Genomic DNA, 21510 nt, shown 5'->3' on the forward strand with positions numbered 1-21510 from the left:
AGATGTGAGCAAAAACAATCGAATCACCTGAATATAGAACTGCAAGCATAGGGCATGAATTACGAAATACAGAAGGAATGAAACATATTTTGACTTGTGGAAAAAGTGCTAAATCTCGAGGAGAACACCCAAAACAAAATATCATCTACCATACTAATATTGTGGGTAACATTTATGTCATGTAGTCTCCTGATATAGCCTTTCTCTAGCAAACAGAGAATTAGATGTTAACATACAATGCTTTAACCAGCCACAGCCCTGGTTCAGATCTCTACTGTGCTGATCAAGGGTAGCGCAATAGCCATGATCATCTTTGTAGAGTGTTCTGATTTACAGTTCTTTTTTGGGTGTGGGGGGTTCTGTTTCTGGCTGCTGTTCTAAACAAACGTGACCTAATAAAGGTGTCTAATACTCTCAGTAATCATGATCAGGCACCTCACTACACTTCCATATTGCTGAGATTCATATAATATCTTGTTTTGATGTTCGTTCTTCCTTAACTGAAAAATGGCTCTATTACATTACAAAGAAGCACAAAGGGAAGATGGGAGCATTTAGTCCATGAACTGCATTTTTCTTGATTTTATAATTAATGGCAGTAACAAGCAATATTTTTCCTCCTACTAGGTACTCTACCCCCGACAGCCAAACCCCCTGGTAAGTGCAGCACAAAGAGAACAAATCATATCAAGAACTGATTTACTTTCTTATTGGGCTTAAATCTCAGAAGATTAGATGGCATAATATAGAACACTTCTGATTTTAACAGGCCATTAGAAAAACTTGAACCAAGACAAGTGAGGTTCCTGAATGTAGCTATGTTTGTAGGGGTCTTCAGAGACTCCACAGACACAGGGTGTGGTTTGTGCATGGGCAAACATTGTAGGTTGGAATCGTAGGCAGGGTTTGTGCATATGTTCCCCTGACTTCGCTTTAGAAGAGGATCAAGATCACAACACACTAACACTCTTGCCTACCCTGCAGGACAAGAGAACAGGCTGTGGGTTGGCAGGAAGGAAGAGAGATGCATCATGCCCCCCCCCCCAGAGTAACCTCCTGGAGTTGGACTAATGTTACCCCACGTGTGGAAGACATTAAGCAACTCTTGTGTGGCCTGGTTATCTCTGTGTGTACTTTGACAATAAGGAAACGCAGAATGCCGAAAGTAAGCTCCTCATTTATATGCAGTAGTGGCTCGCGACATTTGAAAGTGGTGGAGTGTAAAAGTTGTGGCTGAGTGTACTGTGGCATGCAAGCGTAGCGAGCGCACCAGCCCGACATATAGTGGGTACGTGGGTTTTAAGACCCGAGAACATTTTTTTTAAAAGATTGGGCAAATGGTGCATTGTTAAGAGAATTTGAGAAAGCAAGATGGTTAATATAGTAATTGTGAAGTGTAGCTATGCCATCAATAAAGAGATTTCATATGAAAATAATGTAGGTAGCTGCTTATTTAGTATAACCACAGAAATTGATCACAAACTTTCAGCTAACAATGCTGAGTACCTCGCAGGTTTCTTTATTTATTGATATATTAAATAAAATCTACTGAGAAAATACAATCTATAGTAATTTGTTGGACTGGATACAGTGAGACAGCAAGTAATAAACATTTAAAGGTAGTAGTGCACCCTACAAGGCACTATACTCTCATTGAGAGCGATCAACAGTAAAATAAACATTAGGCACATTGAAGCCTGGCATACACCAGTGATTTCAGTGTCTTGAATATCTGTACAGCAGATTAAGAACAATTGAGCAGGTCACAAACTAACAGTTTGTTAGGATTAGCATATTGTTCACTTTTTGTAGACAAAATCAGCACAGCTGTCTATAATAGCTGCAAATGTCTCGTTGACTTAAACATTAAAGTCTGGGATTCTCTTCACATCGACTCTCACCAGGTAGAGCATTGCTAAAGCATTCAGTCTTTCCTCAATCATGGTGATTCTCAGGAATGTTTTGATTCTGTTTAAAGTGGTAAAACATTGTTCCGACTCTGCTGTTGGCATAGAAGTTGTAAATACTGTTTTCAGTAAAGCCACTGTCTCTGTAAGTGACTTTTCCATATTACGTTTCTGAATTCAAGCAAGCAAAGAAATGGCACCAGTGGCCTCCCGATACACATGCTTTGCGTACAGTACAGTTTATTCAGTTCTTAGATTCTCTTAGTTGAGCATAGGATAAGCTTCTAGAGACTCATTCAATGCACACTCATGAAAGTAAGTGTATTGTTTTGAAAACTGACTACTTTGCAGTAGTAGTACTCACCAAATGTTTTCTGAAAGAAAAATATTCCTTTGCATTCACAACTATAGTGTCAGATATCTCCTTTGCAATTCGGACTAGACTGCTGATTTTTTTTTTTACGGTTTGAGAAACTAGAATCGTTTGGCAGTCTGCTGTCTAAATTGTCAATCTCGTCTCTGACTTTGTTCATGTTGGTGACAAACTGACTGGTAGCTTTTTGCACATAGACAATATCTTTTTTTATGTAACTGGATGTACATTATGTTAACATGAGACATTATTTCATGAAACAAAAACAGAAAGAATTGAAACTCTAAACCTTGGACTGAAAGCCAGGGGCCTCATTCCGACTTTTGGATTCAAAGTCGCCATTGGCTTCTATGGTGTTGAAACATTTCTCAAGATCAACCTTATATTGGAATGCTAGGTTGCGTGTATGTATGTGAAAGTTCTAATGAGTTAGGGAGTGCTTTTGAAGCCTTCTGGCCACAATGTCCTGAAGTACTTGCATTCTTTTTGGGGAATGTGAGAAGAATGTTGCCATTCCTCCTACATTCAAAAAGAAAATGTGTGCCCCTGAGATCTTTGCTACTGCTTGTTGCATAATAAGATTAAGTTGGTGGGGATAACAGTGCACATAATGGTCATTAGAACATTGGAATGTTGGGAGCTCCATTGACAATGGAGTGCTCCATGCTTCTACGAGCCGGTAAAGGCCCGCAGAGCAACATTCCACTGTTTTACAATAGCTTCTCGAAGCTCGAGGGGATTTAAATCCCCTCGAGCTTTGAGAAGCCTTTGTTTAATTTGTTAGAACATTCTGCCCTCTAGTGGCAGAATGTTCTAATAGCCTTATAGCCCTTCGTAGCAGGGCTATACCGCTATTAAAGTCCCGCTGCTTTTGTTAAAGTTCCTAGCCTTCGGATCGGGCCTTTAACGCTGCAGCGGGCCTTTAATAGCCGGTATAGCCCGCTACGGCGGGCTATAAGGCTATATCATGGCACACATCTCTAATTATTTTTTGTACTTCACCAAAGATTCCACTCATTACTGAAGCACCATCATTGCTTTGTGCAATACGTTTTTGTTTTTTAGGCTGCTCTGGGAATATCAAGTTCTGACTACAGTCTCTTAAATATGTGAAACCATTGAACCTCTCAATGTGCCGAAAGATTATTATGGACTGTGTTTTAGTGGCCACATCAGTGGTGTCATCAGCCTGAATAGCCACAAAGTCTGTGTTTTTCAACTGTTGGACAATATAGCTTCTTATAATCTCTAGTATGCACTCAAGGGGGCATATTATCAAGGGCCTTAACTCTGCTTTTTTGGCTTTAAAAGCCAAAAAAGCAGGGATAATCTTTTCGCCCTATTTACAAGGCGGTGCTAACAAGCATTAGCGCATGTTAGCTGCCGTTTTCCCGACGCCTCGCTCTGCATCTCTAATGAGATGCAAAGTGGGCGTCACTGGGCGTACCTCACACAGAAAGACATGTAAAATATCGCTAAGTGCACCTCACGATATTTACAAGGCGGCCCACAGCATCTTATCAGACATTAGTTTTGGGCAAAAACCGCGTTTTTTGCCAAAAACTAAAAGTCTTATAAAATTCTGACTTACCATAGTTATCCTATGGCAGGTGGATCATAAGGCTAAGTGCACCTTGGCCTATTAACAACGTTTTCGTCATCTATGTAGTAATTCCGCTGGATTTCCCCTCGATAAAGCCGCTATCACTGGAATTTTTATCGCCTCGGTGATACGCGTTGTCAATAACACGCTAACTGGGCGATAAATTCCAGCAATAGATGGCGATAAATAAAAAATCGCTAAGCGCGCTTTGCGATATTATCGCCGTCTATTGATAATATGCCCCATAGAGTTCCTGTTGAATCATTTTGGAGGTGCCATTTGAGACAAGAGCACTTGTTAAATGTGCTTCCATTTCACTGTCAATGCTTGCTCTTTGAATCTACAAGGCCTCTCAATATACCTGGATTTGAGTAACTTTGAGATTTATCGGGCTTGCATAGGGCTAGTTCAAAAGCACCACAGAAACAAATACAATCAATTATTTTTGACAGTATATGTCTTTTCCTATCTACGGCTTCATTGTGTTTATTGATTTGCGGTATGCATCACTTATGTGGGCTTCAATTGGTGTGCTATCCACCATTCCCAGTGTCGTCAGGTTTTTCATATGGATTCTCATGCATGCGTGCTTCTTTATTTTATTCCAAAAAACACACAAATGATGGCCGGAATGCAGAACAAATCAAAAATTCACCCCCAGTCAAGAGATCTGGGTAAAATCTGTTGTTCTTTTACTCCCCATGCCACCTCAGTTTAGACCCAGCCATATGCAAATCAGTCTTGACCCTGCTCCTCATGGCAACAGTCCAGCCTGATTTGCCAAACCAGGTCCTCCCTAAATCAGAAACAAGTCTCCGGGGATACGGTTTTGGGGTATCACCCCTCATCAGCCAGGCTAGCTTGAATCCAGTGGCACATAAAGCCCGTGACCCACATCTAGGCTTACCTTGGCGCACTTAGGGCAAGAAAGCAAAAGACACACAAATGATGGAAAAAATGCGGAACAAATCAAACATTCACCACCATTCCAGAGATTCGGGATAAATCCATAGATCTCTTTATTGCGCACCATACCACCCAAGTTTAGACCTAGCCATATGCAAATCAGTATTGACCCTGCTCCTCATGGGAACGATCCAGCCCAAGCTGCCAAGCCAGGTCCTGCCTGGACCAGAAACAAGCATCCTGGAACCGGTTCAGGGGCATCACCATCATCAGCCAGCCTCACTAACCCAGGATCCCTGTGTCTCTGGATTCAAGTTAGCCAGGCTGATGAGGTGTAATATCCCAAAACCGGTCCCAGGATGCTTTCTTTTTGTGTATTTTTCTGCTCTTTATTTTATCCGATAAATGCATCAAATCTATTACTCCTTTTAGGTCCAGGGAACGTCACCACCAAACAGCAAGCAGGGGAAGCATAACAGAGAAGTACTCCCTGTGAGCAATCAACTTTTGTTTACTAGAAGTTTGAAAATTTACATTTGTTGTAGTTTTAGGTTTGGCCAGTCAGGTTCTAATTGTTTCACAATTAGTTTATCTTCACGTTTCAGTCCAATGAATGGTTTTGCAAGCAGCTGCTTTAATGTATTCATGGTGTCTTACCAATATTAAAGTTACCTGTTAATAATCAAAGTACAATGTATAATGTTTGGTGCAAAAACAGAATTCCTATTTCTGCAAAAATGCATATCTTGTGCATTATCACAATATATCTTCAACAGCTCCCATTTGCACAACATGACTGATGAAAATATAGCCTTATGCCTGCTGCCTCGGTGTGCCATACATACTGGTTGCTGAAGGCCTTGAAGCAAACATATATTTCAAAGGAACAGATGAGGGCCTATAACAAGGCAAATGAGAGGACCTTGAGCAACCGGTATAGCCTGAGGCAGCTGGGCTATACAGCTATTATTAGCTTCCATCCATTGAGGGTAGAATGTTCTAAATTAAAAAGGGAGAAAAAGAAAGACAAACATTGGACTGCTGGAGCAGAAAGCTTACATCAGCCATTGTTATACCTGAGCCAATTCATTATTTAAACTCCCAACAGTCCAATCTTTTAATATTATTTACACAGTTCCATGAGTCAAATTGATTCTGATGTGTATGCCCCCAGCCACCACGTAGACCACATATATCACTTAAGCAAAATGTAAAAATATTATAGCGTCAATTTCCTTACCAGCGGTAGTTGGGTTGTGGGGGTGCAGGAGCAGCAAAGGAGGTTGGGTTCTGTACTCTTTGGTCTTAGTCCAAAAATTATGTAGTAAAGTTCATCAGACTTTACCAGATTCTAAAAATAAAAATATAACATACTGTAGTATTGGCAACAAAACACATATATTATATTTCAAAGCCTAGTTCATGCATACTACGATGCATGTGAAAATCATTTGTGGCGAAAAGGTGTTCCTTTGATGAAGATCCCTAGTTTCAGTGGTAGGCATTGACAGACGTGCTAGTTACTAATAATCACTGGTAAAATGAGGGGATTTTGTAATGTGAAGTGTCTGACAATCTTCAACAATCAATCAATCAGGGTTTGTTCACCCATGAGGGTCTCAAGGTGCTGGGGGGGGGGGGGGGTGGTGTGAGCAGCTCCTTGGGATCATTTGAAGAGCCAGGTCGTTGAAGTCTTTTCTGAACTGGTGCAGTATCGGGCTTAGTCAGAGGTGAAGGGGGAGTTCACTCACGGTCTTTGATATGAGGTAGAAGAAGGATCTTCCTCCTGCTCTGGTCCTCTAGACACGAGGGACGGTGGCTAAGACGAGATTGGCTGATCGGAGGTTTCTATTGGGGGTGTGGAATGAGATTCAGATGTTGAGGTATTGGTGTTCAGTGTTGTGGAGGGCTTTGTAGGCGTGTGTTAGCAGTTTGAAGGTTATTTATCTTTCGACGGGGAGCCATTGAAGGTGCTGGAGGTGTTGGGTGATGTGATCGTGTCATGGGATATCGAGGATAAGTCTGGCTGCATCATTCTGAATGGTTTGTAGTTTGCAGAGGAGTTTTTTGTTGATTCCGGCCTAGAGAGTGTTGCTGTAGTCCAGCCTGCAGGTGATGAGTGCTTGGGTGACGGTTTTACTGGAATCAGGGTGGATCCACTTGAACATCCTGCATCGTATGCGTGGGGGTGAGGTGTGGCGCCGCAGGGGGTGAGGTGTGGCGCCGCAGCCAGCGCGACTGACTCCGGAATCTGGGGATCACAGTTCGATCCCTGGCACCGGCAGCAGATTAGCCCAGCACCATGTGACTCTGGGCATTAGCTTGCTTAATCTTCCCAATGGCCCCCAGTGTCTAGAGACCCTTACGGATGATTGTTTGCGCTTTACAAATGTAGATTTAGTTAAAGCAACATCTGCATGACAGTTTGGCACCACAGTATGCAAAGGGTGTTGAAGCATGCGGAGGATACTGCGTTGATCTGGTGATTCATGGTGAGAGAAGAGTTGAGTATGATGCAGAGGTTGCGTGCATGGTTCTTTGGGGTGGGAGGGTTTCCAAGGGTGGGAGGCCACCAGGTGTTATCCCATTGCACCTGGTGATGTCGGGTTCCTTGGTTAGGGAGAGGGTAAGCTGGGTGTCATTGGCGCAGGAGACGATGTTGAGCCCATGGTTTCTGATGATGTGTTGAAGAGGGACCATGTAAATGTTGAAGAATGTGGGTCTGAGGGAGGACTGTTGGGGTACTCCGCATCTGATCTCTGTCAGTTCTGAGAGGAAGGGGGGAATCTTATACTCTGTGTTCTGCCTGATAGAAAAGATTGTATCCAGTCTAAGGCTTTTCCTTGGATGCCTGTGTCATAGAGTTTGGTGGCTAGTGTGTGGTGGGAGACAGTGTCAAAGGCTGCTGATAGGTCCAGGAGGATGAGGGCTTACATGTGGCCTTGGTATGGATGTCGTCGGTGGTGGTAAGGAGGGCGGTCTCGGTGCTGGAGTTGCTCCTTTATCCGGATTGAGAGGTGTTTAGGATGCTGTTGGTTTCTGAGAAGTGTGGTAGCTGGATGCTGACAGCCTTTTCCATGACTTTGCAGCAAAAGGAAGCAGTGAGATGGGCTTGAATTTGTTTTAGGTCCGTGGGGTCTGGGCAGGGCTCCTTTAGGTGGGGGTTGACTTCAGCACGCTTCCAGTTGTCGGGGAATGTGGCGGTCTGGAGGTAGCAGTTGATAGTTTGGCATAGCTTGGGTGCGATGGTGGCCCTGTGGAAGATGTGCAGCGGGCAGAGGTCAGAAGGTGCTCCAGAGTGAATGCTCATCAGTGTCTTTTAAGGTGTCATCTGTGGTGAGAAGGGTCCAGGTGAGAAGGGTCTGTTGGGTGGCATCCTTGGGGGTGGGAGTAGAGGCGGTACTGTTGTCTTGGTCATCAAAGTTGTCGTAGGGCATCTTGATCTTGAGGTCAAAGAAGGAGCTGAGTTTGTTGCAGAGGTCTTGGGAGAGAGGGACGTCGGTTGTTTCGCTGTTGGGTTTGGCAAATTCCTGTATGATGGCGAAGAGTTCCTTGGAGTTGTGGGCATTGGAGAGGATTCTGTCTTGGATGAAGCTATTCTTCATTGCTTTGATTAGTTGGTGGTATGCAGTGAGAGCTGTTTGGAGGCATATCGTGCTTCTGGGGTTTGGCTGTTTCTCCACGTCTTCTCCAGTCGTTGGCAGGAGAGGCTGGATTCCCGGAGATCCGTAGTGAACCAGTTGGCTTTCTTGTTGTGTTGTCACGTGGTGTTCTGGAGGAGGGTTAGAGTATTGGCACAGTTGGTGATCCATTGGTGAAGGTTGTATGCCGCTGTGTTGGCGTCAGTCATGGATGAGGGTGCAGTGTAGGTGAGGGCAGAGGTGAAGTGCTCTTATAGGGAGTGTTAAGAGAAAGGCTGTAGGACGCAAACAGATTTATAACTCAATAAAATGTAAATACCTGATAATACACTGTACAAATATTTCAAAATATAGCAGCTGTTAGAAAAGAAAAAAAGAAACCCTTTTCATGTTTGTATGCTTTCAAAATGTATCCGTAGAAATTACTGTACAGTTGTCAATGCAAATATAGGGGATATTGCTAAAAAATGGGGTCTCTATTTTAATCACTACCGCAGCATTCATAAGTAACAATAGACAATATTCCCCAAATGCACCACCAGCTACATACTGCACTCATACCACTTTTAAGCCGAATGGGTGTAGACTGTTGCATAATTGCAAAACGTGTTCTTTTTTGCTTACTGCTAGATTTGTGCATTAAAATGGTACTAATGAGGTCCAGCTGATGACCAGACAGTGTTACCAAGTTTAAAAATGCTGAAATAATGAAGTAGTACTCATGCAAAATGTGGCAAGTTATGCTGCATAATTTGCCTTTTCTTGCAGCATAATTTACTCAACTCTCTTGCATAATTTGACCCTCTCCTGCTGCATAATTCCAGTGGCCCTGCATATGTTATACAGACAAAAGACAATAATTGAAATATTTATTTTGTCACATTACAGTCAGTGTCAGCGTCTGCTGCACGTCAAGCAAGCTATTAGCTGCACTGTACAATCATATCTGCTGTGACATAGCATACATACCTTCTAACTCCCTGGCGCCATCCCATGGAAACTGTTAACATTCTGCAAGTCCACAACAGCATCTGAGAGCATAAGCATAGTCATTCCAAAACCTCTGACGCAACAACTGGTTTACTTGGCACATGAAGGACACAGAGGTGTAGTAGCTCCAACAAAAGCAGTGCAGGAAAGGGTGAATGTTTACGGCTCCCCACTGTGTGGAAAGTAACATCCACAAGTGCAAACAAGGTGATCCTAGTACTACAGGTTGCCTTCCTTACATGTAGAATTCTCAAAATCATCAAGAACGACAATAAATCCACATTCAACAGCCAAGAATTTGAAATATTCAGGGACTACATGAACATTTATAATCAGATGATAACACAGCTGTGCTCTCAAGCCAACCCTATGATCAAGGGATCATGGGAAGACTAAGGGGAGCATAAATAGACCCAACATAGTTCCAGCTATGATGAGCGTACTGCACGACCCTACACAGCACTACAAGCCAATGACCAGTTGACCTGGTATTTGGAGGGAAGGTCCAGATGAGAACTCCGATGTGGACCCCTTCTCCAGAGGACAGGCAATTTCACCTCAAGGACAGTGCACAGAGAGAAAAGAGGAAGCTATGTGTGGGCAGGTTTCGGTGAGATAAATATAGAGACATCAACTGCAAAGGAAGAAGACAGACATCCCATTGGACACTATTTATGGCCCTCAAACTGAACACACCCTGCATACTAAAAAGAGACAGGATTCCAAGAAGATGGAAACCTCTTAATAGCTTCACCTGCAGCGCAAACCCCTTGTTACAGCAAACCTCCACACTAAAACCACTCTTTCTCTAGATTTTAAAGGATATTTTGTAGGAAAAATACAACTAGAGATGAGTCAGGGCCCTTGTTTCTCATCTTTCAAGGCAATCTGTAAACCAAAATTCCCCTTAATAAATTCTAAGCCACCCTGCCGGAGAATTTCGTAGTGCCCCTGTGTATGATACAAGAGTCTGACTTCTTAGGGCCTGATTATGAGTTGGGCGGTTAATTTCAAACTGCGAATAAACCCCTGTTTAAGCACAAGTTGGACTTACGAGTTGTTAGGTGTTTAACGCATTTGATAATTATCTGATGTGTTAAAACACTTATTTTCCAGTGAATTTGGGCAGGTCAATCCTGCTAAAATTTAACAGAGGAAAACCTTCCAGTATTTACCATATCATTTGGATTTTGGGGCCTTAAAAACATAAATCCTCATGTTATAGCCCAACAACTTGTAAGAGGTGCTATTTATCACACTCGATAAATAATGTGCCCCTTGGGATTGTTATTTACCATGTTCAATAAATAACACCTATACTTGTAATCAGGCCCTTAGTGGTTGTTTTCATCAAACTACATCCTTGCCTTATTACTCTGCCACAATGAAAGCACTTTGCATCATGAATCTACTAACTTTCTCCTTCTTCCTAAGATGTCAATCTGCCATTCTATCAATGCTAACTCGGTGCAGAACACCTTAACTGATGACCATCTTTGATTTCATAAGACACTGAAGGTAATCAGTTCCTCTGTTGTGGCAAGTATATGATAGATGTCACTGTATGCCTGAAATAATTTCTGTCACTGGGAGATCTGAATTTCAGATCATAATGTCCTCACACACCTGTTAGGGTGTCATGCTTCATCATAGGGCGCTCCTTGGCGGACCGGCACTGCAATGTCCAATGGGCCTGGTAGCTTCTTTGGCGGAGTTCTTTTGAACTGAGATCGCTGTATGTGAAGGGTGTATGTGGGCAACAGGTGCTGGGTATGTGTTAAAGTGAATAAGTGATTTTAAAATAGGCTCCAGACCTATGAATATTTTAATTCGAAAACAAGGCTGGGACTATATAAAAACAGTGGTGCCACCAACAGGTTGTAAGGTACCTAGGTGGCTAGTGAATAGGTTTGGTCGACATGTTTCGTGTCATATGAGCTCCAAAATCAAGCGACACTTCTTCAGGACCAGGGTTGGTAAAAGTGATCCCTAATGGAGAACACCAAAAAAGAGACACACCCTAATTATGGGGATGTGATTAGAACAAATGTAGGCCATAGTGAGGGAACCTACCATGCCTCTCCACCTAAATAGAGGGAGATAAAAGGGAAAAGAAAAGCAAGGAGGACAAAAAAAGCGACATGAGTGGATCCTGTCCAATAAAATGTAATAATTTATAAACACAAATTGAGTTCTATAGACTAAAGTGGTCGCATAAGTGACGCGGTATGGTGTTGATTGGTCTCATCCCCATCACAACCAAGAACTACTCAGAGAGTGGTATAGTGATAAAATAGTAATCGCTCGCATTGTCTGCAGGCTGAAGTAACCAAACCACAGTAGAACAGAAACAAATATAAACGAATATAAAAACATGGCAATGTAGGGTCTTACCTTACTGGGTGGAAAGACTCACTTCATGGAAGGTGGGGGAAGTTGGCCCACGTACTCATGGGTGACCAACTGAAACGAAAATAATGAAGGACCAACAAAACCAAAAAACGGCTAAATGAGCTAAGGTAGGTAAAACATGGAAAAAGCCAAGAATCGGCAAGGGGGGTCTATCTCTGCACGACGGTGCGCATAGATACAAATATCGTACTAGATGTCACATAAAGGTTACAGTATCCGAGAGGAATAATGCGGGTCTGAAGGTATGGTGACATACCGCTCGAAATGTCAAAATATAGTGAAAGCAGCACAAACTCGTGCTGTGGAAAGTACTCTTAGGATTATGAAAATTGCGAATGGAAATATAGAAATAAAAGAAATTGAACAGGTGTGCAGCCGGCTGCGGCTGAAAGGTAAAGACTATGCATATTACCGGTGCGTAAATAACCAGCACGATTACATATAGTAAGTGCCAACAGGGGGTCATGCCTAAAACAGAGGACGAGTGAACTTACTGATTAGAAGGTGGGCAATGCCTGCTCATCTACGTTCTCCCCCGCTTCCGAATCTTACCGTGAATGTGGAAGCTTCGGTAATATAAAGGACTTCCGGGATGCTGATCACGTTGGTTGTGGCGCCGTTGTAACATTAGGCGTCAGAGGCCGCCATCTTGTCCCCGGACTGTATGCCTGACTCAGTGTGAAAAGACTATCTCCTGAAGGGGTGTAGAAACTTCATAACAATGAGGAAGTTAAAGTGACAATAAAAAATAAAATAATAAAAAAGAGAGAGGGATAATAACCTCACAGACAATTGAGTGAGGGCCCCCCCCCCCCTGGACGTCCTATAGTATCCGGAATAGGCTCACTGCTGGAACCACTGAGCAAGTTCTGCGACTGCTTTTTACAACCTTTGGTGAAACAAATTCCCTCATACCTACAAGACACAAGAGACGTCCTGAACCTCATCTCTAACACCACAAGAAGCGAAGAAATAAACCTCTTGATGACATTGGATGTAGAGGCGCTCTACACTAATATTCCACAAGCAGAGACTCTCAGAGTGGTAGAAGAGCGCCTCCTTGCAGAAAACTGGACATCCAGGACACCGGTAGCATTCATAATGGAATGCGCCCCACTAGCAATGTGTGAGAACTTCTTCCAATTCCATGACCAACTTTACCATCAGACCCAGTGCACATCCATGGGCAGCACATTCGTGCCGAGCCTGGCCTGTCTCTATGTAGCTGAATTTGAACGCCTCCACCTTACAGATAACAATGTATATACAAACAACATCATCTTGTGGAGGTGCTACATAGATGACATCCTCATCTTTTGGAAGGGAGACATGCAAACGTGTGACAACTTTTTCTTTTCACATGGGTCAACTCCTTGGACGCCTTTTTACAATTCACCAGGTCTGTATCTTCTACTGAGATACACTTCCTTGACCTTACCATCATTCTCAGGAATGGACAACTGTCTACATGTACCTATAAAAAACCCTCGGATCCTAACAATCTCCTACAGTATGGGAGCCATCATCCCAAAGCATTGAGGAATAATTTACCTTTCGGACAATTTCTGCGCCTCCGTAGAAACTGTGAATCTACCATCGACTATAGGAAGGAAGCAGCCACATTGAGTACAAACTTAGCAGCCTGAGATTATCCTCAGAACATCATCACACAATCAAAAAAAAGAGCACTCAACAACAACAGAGAGGCACTTTTGGAACCTAAACAAAGGAAAACTGAAGACTTGATAACTTGTGTCACTACATTCACACCTGAATCCAATACCATCCAAAGAATCATTCGCAAACATAGGAAAATCCTCTCCCCAGGCAAACTTTCACTGCCACTACCAAGGTTTGCCAATAAACGAACAAGTAACCTTCGTGACATACTAGTCCATACTCGACAAAAAAACACTCAGAAGAATGCACAAGGTACACTATGGAACACTACACCAGTACGCGGACACTGTGGAGTATGTGCACTAACATTGATGACAAAGGAACTCAATCTGGAAGAAGGTAAAACCTGGACCCAAAGAACACATACGAATTGCAATTCAAAGAATTGTGTATACCTCATTAAATGCCCTTGCAATTTTCAGTACGTGGGGATGACCACGCGCCCAGTAAAGACAAGGATTATGGAACATTGCAGCAACATACGATGTGGTAGATCCACAACCAAAATGAGCACCCACTATCTGTCCCACCCACATGGGGCGGACAAAATGTCCTGGACAGTGATTGAAAGTAACATCAACTGGACGACGCACAAACTTTTTGAAACCGAGCAAAGATGGATTTTCCGCTTATCAACGCAAAAGAAGGGTTTGAATGAAGCCATTCCTTGGTCCAAACTCTGACATGGACACTGACTACCTTTGAAAGAATAAACTGTCACTCCCACCTTCAGTATAGGACTAGATAACTGACCGTATCTGTAGAGACCTCACAGATATAATAACAAACATCGGGTGTCGATTCGATATCTTTTTATGGCCCAATTTTCCATTGCATATATACTCTTACTCTAATATCACTTGGTAGTCTATGTTTGAGTACCCCTCATTTCATCTCCACCTCTATCTAGTTTCTCCATAATTGCACCCGATAACCTATCTGACCTTCTGTCGGGCTCCACTAACTATGTCACATAGAATCCTTATTCGGACTACCATGTGAATCCCCTCACTCAATTGTCTGTGAGGTTATTATCCCTCTCTCTTTTTTATTATTTTATTTTTTATCGTCACTTCAACTTCCTCATTGTTATGAAGTTTCTACATCCCTTCGGGAAATAGTCTTTTCACACTGAGTCAGGCAATACAGTCCGGGGACAAGATGGCGGCCTCTGATGCCTAATGTTACATCGACGCCACAACCAACGCGATCAGCATCCCGGAAGTCCTTTATATTACCGAAGCTTCCACATTCACGGTAAGATTCGGAAGCGGGGGAGAACGTGGATGAGCAGGCATTGCCCACCTTCTAATCGGTAAGTGTACCACTCGTCCTCTGTTACTTTTAGGCATGACCCCCTGTTGGCACTTACTATATGTGATCGTGCTGTTCATTTACGCACCGGTAATATGCATAGTCTTTACCTTTCAGCCTCAGCCGGCTGCACACCTGTTCAATTTCTTTTATTTCTATATTCCCATTCGCAATTGTCATAATCTTAATCTTAAGAGCACTTTCCACAGCACGAGTTTGTGCTGCTTTCACTATATTTTGACATTTCGGGGCGGTATGTCACCATACATTCAGACCCGCATTATCCCTCTCAGATACTGTAACCTTTATGTGACATCTAGTATAATATTTGTATCTACGCGCACTGTTGTGCAGAGATAGACCCCCCCTTGCCGATTCTTGGCTTTTTCCATGTTTTACCTACCGTAGCTCATTTAGCCGTTTTTTGGTTTTGTCTGTCCTTCATTATTTTCGTTTCAGTTGGTCACCCATGAGTACGTGGGCCAACTTCCCCCACCTTCCATGAAGTGAGTCTTTTCACCCAGTAAGGTAAGACCCTACATATCCATGTGTATATATCCGTTTATATTTGTTTCTGTTCTACTGTGGTCTGGTTACTTTAGCCTGCAGACAATGCGAGCGATTACTATTTTATCACTATACCACTCTCTGATTAGTTCTTGGTTGTGATGGGGATGAGATCAATCAACACCATACCCCGTCACTTACGCGACCACTTTAGCCTATAGAACTCAATTTGTGTGTATAAATTATTACATTTTATTGGACAGGATCCACTCATGTCGCTTTTTTTGTCCTCCTTGCTTTTCTTTTTCCTTTTGTCTCCCTCTGTTTAGGTGGAGAGGCATGGTAGGTTCCCTCACTGGGGCCTACATTTCTTCTAATCACATCCCCATAATTAGGGTGTGTCTCTTTTTTGGTGTTCTCCATAGGGGATCACTTTTACCTACCCTGGTCCTGAAGAAGTGTTGCTCGATTTTGGAGCTCATATGACACGAAACATGTCGACCAAACCTATTCACTAGCCACCTAGGTACCTTACGACCTGTTGGTGGCACCACTGTTTTTATATAGTCCCAGCCTTGTTTTCGAATTCAAATATTCATAGGTCTGGAGCCTATTTTAAAATCACTTATTCACTTTAACACTTACCCAGCACCTGTTGCCTACATACACCCTTCACATACGGCGATCTCAGATCAAAAGAACTCCGCCAAAGAAGCCACCAGGCCCGTTGGACATTACAGCGCCGGTCCACCGAGGAGCGCCCTATGATGAAGCATGACACCCTAACAGGTGTGTGAGGGCATTATGATCTGAAATTCAGATCTCCCAGCGACAGAAATTATTTCAGGCATACAGTGACATCTATCACATACTTGCCACAACAGAGGAACTGATTACCTTCAGTGTCTTATGTATATACTTTGAGGAGCATAGGAACAGGACCTCTATAAATATTAGCTCTTCTGTTCCCCTATTGATTACACATCTTTGATTTCAATCATGTAATTGTTTTTTGTATGTAGATTTGAAACTGAAAGATTAAAGAGTTGTATTTATTCATACAATTGAGGACTCTAAAATACTTTCGGATAATGTCTGCAAAAGCCATGTTAAGCGTCATTGCTAAAGCTGTAGCGTTACACACACTCTCTGGAAGGAACTCCGAAAGACTCTCATCCATTATACATACATTCATTGCTGATGCAGTAGTAGAGAATGTGTATTTTCTGTTCACTATTCATCGCGGGTATAAAAGAGGGAGATGTATGTTTTCTATAGCACATTCGTTGTGGAAACAGTAATGCATAAATGCATCTAGTCACTTTCTTTGTGGGGGTAGCAATAGGGAACTGGGAAGTAAAGGTTCAGAGACACAGGATTGCCTTGCGGTGTGGAGTTATCTGTACTTAGATTGTCAGCATCAGTATATTTTCCTGATCTCTTAGGCTGCACAAATATTTCAGGGCATATGTTGCCATTTACAGGTTAAGCCTATTGCAGAGCTATATTTTTCAAAACTGTGGCAGACAGAGAGCTCTGAGGCACTATTATGTTGTGTTGCAATTTTACTGTGTGGTCTGTGCTGCCTTAAGTTTGACAGATTTTGGTTGTGCATTGTAATTTTATTTTACTATTGTTGTTTAGCTTTGTAGATTGTTATTGTGTTTGTGGTTCTTTGTGTCATGTATTTACTTTCGAAAGTTATCGAAATTTCCTAAATTTTTAGGCAGAAATAGCATATTCCTCTAAAGTCCCAGTGCCTCACAACTATTTATCACTACCTAAGAAGGTAAAATACTGCTGTTCAATCTCTTCCACCGTGTAAGACAACAGTTAACCAAAAACTGTGGCAGAGACTATCTTTAATAAAGGTGATAGAGTACCCTCTCTGCTAAACTGAAGATCTGCTCGCCTCTTTAGAGACACGTCCAGTATGTTGACAATGGAGCTCACTCCATCTCTGCTGCTGATATACACATCAGATGGCCTGAGAGTAAGGGCTTTTGGAGGTTTTGTAATTGTCCATCCACACTATTTACAGTGAGCCATGAAATAGCAAGATTTCACTGTCATTCACCGCCAGTGAGAGGCAATGAAAACTGCAAAATGCCCGGCACTAGGGTTCCTTGCTTTTTTATTTCTGAAAACAAAAGCCTACTCAGGGGTTCAGTTTTTGAAAATAAAAAGAAATCATGGAAAGCTTGCTGTAAATCTCTCTCATGTGGATGGAGCCGTACATCAAATTTTCAATGCATTACAAGGTACCACTTTGACAGTGAATCCTGCTAATACAAGAGGCCAGTGGACATCTGTAAATTCAGGGGCCTGACCTCCATCAGGCCAAAGGAGTACTTTTCTTTGCTCAGGCCTGGCATGTTCTGGAACATAGCCAGGGCCACTGCACTATGTGGTTCAGTGTGACCTGTTATTTCTACATCATTAAGTATTTACCTCACTACTACTTAATCCACTATCTACTTAAACGGCAGATGTCAGTAAAAAAATTCCAGTGCCCTAAATATGACACATCTATTTTATGGAGGAGTGGAATCTGAATGACAGAAATACAGATGGAATGAAAAATCATTTGACTTGTGGAGAAAGTGCTATATTTCAAGGAGAATACACAAACAGAACTTCCTTTATCATACCAATATAATGGATAACATGTATGTTGTGTAGTCTCTTGATATAGCCTTTCTCTAGCAAACAGTGAACTAGATTTTACCATACAATGAAATAACCCGCCACAGCCCTGGTTCAGAGCTCTACTGTTCTGTGCACAGGTAGCACAATAGTAATGTTTACCTTTGTAGAGGGTTCTTTTTAAAGTCCTTTTGCAGGTGGGACGGGGGTCTGTCTAAGCTGCTGTCTGAACAAAAGGGACCTAATACAGTTGTCTGCTACTCTCATCAAGCATGATCAAGTGCATAAGTGTACTTCTGAATTGCAGTGATTCATGTAAAATCTCGTTTTGATGTTCATTCTTGCTTATATAAAATTCCCTTAATTACATTACAAAGTAGTGCAAAGGCAAGATAAGAGCATTTAGTTGATGAACTGCATTTATCTTAATTTTATAATCAATGGCAGTAATAAGTAATACTTTCCCTCCTCCAAATAGGTACTCTGCCCACGACATCCAAAACCCCTGGTAAGTGCAACACTAAGAATGACTCATATAAAGGACAGATGTAAGTTCTCTTTGGGCTTTAATCTAAGGAAAGTAGAGTACATAATCTAGAATTCTGATTGGACAGCCCATTAAGAAAACTTGAACAAAGCCACCTTTGTAGGGGTCTTAAGATACTCTACAGACACAAGGTGTGGTCTGTGCATGAGAAAACCTTGATGGTTTTCTCTTTAAACGTAGGTAGAGTTTGTTCATATACTCCCCTGACTTAGCTTTGGAAGGGGATCATTAGCATAGCACACTAACACACTGGTCCGCCCTGCAGGACAAGAGAACGGTTTGTGGGTAGGTGGGTGGGGAAAGAGACATATGCCCACTCTCAGAGTAATCCCCTGGGGTTGGACTAATGCTACCCAATGTTTGGTCGACATTAAGCACCTACTGCCTTGTATGGTTTTCTCTTTGTGTACTTCCACGGCAAGGAAACGCAGAAGGCCGAAATAAAGCTCCTTGTTTCTATGGGGCATCCCACGATTCACTACAAATGAGGAAAAGCTCATTTCTGAATGCATTGTCAGTAAAAGAGGACATGCAGATTTGTTTGTACAAAAGGGTTTTGTAATAGAAAATTGCACTCACACTATAAATGTTATCTTTACATAGGAAGAGCACCTGCTATAAAATGTTACAGGATAATAATGGCAATGTCTGCAATGGAGTGCCATCTGTTATAATTTATATTTTCATGCAAAGTAGAAACAATATAATGTTACTTTACTTTCTTACAGGTTTGATAGGTTCAACTCCCAAACCCTCTGGTAAGTGCTGCATACAGTGAATGAATCAATCCAAGAAAATCTTAAAGATGTCCCAAGACTGAACTTCAAGTAGAGACAAGCACAGGTTGTGGACAGAATTGAGTCTCTGAAATCTGATTGGGTATATTCATTTAGCACTTTCAGACACAATAGTGTATGTCTATAAGATGGTTCGGCAAGCTGACACTGTACACAGTTGCAGGTGGAGGAGGGGGCACACTGCCTGGCATACCAGCACACCATTGTCCCAGGTACCCAGTCAAGTGCTCTCAGGCCAGGGCCCCTCTGTCCGTTCACAGCACCAGAGGGGGCCTCCGCATCGCGTGTGCTGCGGGGCTATTGTTAGGCCACTGCTGATATGCCAGACAGAGTGACCCCCTCCTCCCTTGTTTTGACTGTACACAGTTGTGCTAAGCCATACTTGGGGGTTGATACTTTCACCCTAGTTTGACTGTAGTCCACATTGGGGATTTGGTGTTCGTGCATGCCTACTGTACAACCCAGAGGCAGAGGGCCTGAATCTCTATACACAGCACTGACACTTAGTGCCATTGTGTGCATCTGCAAGGGAGGATCTGCACGACAGACCTAACCTGCTCTGTCATTTTATATCAGACCTCAAGTCCTTTAAATTGAAGCGAGAAAGGAATAAAGTTGATGTCAAATTTGGTGAGAAGGGAATCAGTGATTGAGACAAGCCTGTTGAGTTTAGAACATGGCAAGAGACATATTTAGCCATCCCCCCAGGCTTATGTAATCAGTAAAATATCTGTCTCCCCCGGCTTATGTAATCAGTAAAATATCTGTCTCCCCCGACTTATGTAATCAGTAAAATGTCTCACAGAGTTAATTTATTGTTTTGAAAAACCGATATAATTCAGAACAGAATGCAAACAGTAAGTAAAATGAGATCAAAATGAAAATAGAGTGCAACAAATAACTGTGGTGTAGACCATGGACCCAATTTAGAGAGGGTACTCTGTCGTAATGGTGACAAAGTACCCTCTCCACCAAATTGATGGTCCACTCGCCTCATTTAGAGACAGTAGGACCATCAGTATGTTGACCACAGACACCACCTCATCTCTGCTGCCGACTTACACCTAATGTGGCCTGACAGAGTAAGAGCTAATGGAGGTTTTGCTAAGGGTCCATCCACCCCATTTACAGTGTGAAATGAAATAGGAAGATTTCACTGTCAGACAACACCAGGTAAATCTTGGTGGTAGGAGGCAGTGAAGACTGCACAATACCCTGTGCACCGTGGGAGAAAATTTCAATAGTGAGGAGGTCATTGCTTTTTTACTTAAAAAAACAGGAGCCTACTTAAGTATAACATTTTTGAAAATGAAAAAAATATTGAAAGTTTGCAGGAAGGCTATGTCGTGTTTACAGAGCCATCCATCAAACTTTGAATGGATTAACAAGAACCAATGTGACAGTAAATCCTACCAATGTAAGAGATGCCAGCTGGCCAGAGGGCATCTCTAAATTCCGTAATCCCTCAGGCCAGTGGAGGGTTTTGCTTTGCTCATGGCTGGCATGTTCAGGAACATAGTAAGAGCCACTGCACTATATGATTCTGAGGTAGCTGTATTTTCTACATAATTAAGGATCTTCCCCACTTACTACTTAATCCACCATATACTGAATAACTGGCAGATGTCAGCAAAAACAATCCAGTGCCCTGAATATAGAACTGATGTTCTATGGAGGCATAGAGCCTGAATTACGGAAATACAAAAGTAGTAATATTTTGAGTGTGGAGAAAGTGCTAAATCCCGAGAATACCCACCACAATGACCTCTACCATACCAATATTATGGACATTTATGTTGTGTAGGCTCTTGATATAGCCTTTCTCTAGCAAACAGAGAATTTGATTTTACCACACAATGCTATAACCAGCCACATTCCTGGTTCAGATCTCTACTGTTCTGTGTAAAGCGCAGCGCAATAGCCATGATAATCTTTGTAGAGTGTTCTGATTTTCAGTTCTTTTTTGGGTGTGGGGGTCTGTCTAGGTTGCTGTTCTAAAGAAAAAGGAACTAATGCAATTCTCTACTATTCTCTGCACTCATGATTATGTACATACTTACACTTTCGTAGTGCAGAGATTCATGTAAAATCTTATTTTGATGTTCATTCTTGCTTAACTGAAAAATGTCTCAATTACATTACAAAGTAGCACAAAGGCAAGATAAGAGCTTTTGGTTGATATTTAAT

The 21510-nt window shown here is 42.3% G+C and overlaps 1 protein-coding gene across 2 annotated transcripts in view; it reads left to right on the forward strand.

Annotated features, from left to right (window-relative positions):
- The window catches only part of LOC146866842 (uncharacterized), a 171629-nt gene that overhangs the window by 120684 nt on the left and 29435 nt on the right, over window positions 1–21510 (forward strand). For both annotated transcript variants that reach the window (XM_085602380.1, XM_085602390.1), the window contains 3 exons: window positions 628–657; window positions 18458–18487; window positions 19255–19284. In XM_085602380.1, the coding sequence (XP_085458506.1) occupies window positions 628–657; window positions 18458–18487; window positions 19255–19284 (90 nt within the window). The remainder of the gene's footprint in view (window positions 1–627; window positions 658–18457; window positions 18488–19254; window positions 19285–21510) is intronic.

Source organism: Triturus cristatus, chromosome 1_2 (assembly GCF_964204655.1).
Source record: "Triturus cristatus chromosome 1_2, aTriCri1.1, whole genome shotgun sequence".
Classification (NCBI taxonomy): domain Eukaryota; kingdom Metazoa; phylum Chordata; class Amphibia; order Caudata; family Salamandridae; genus Triturus; species Triturus cristatus.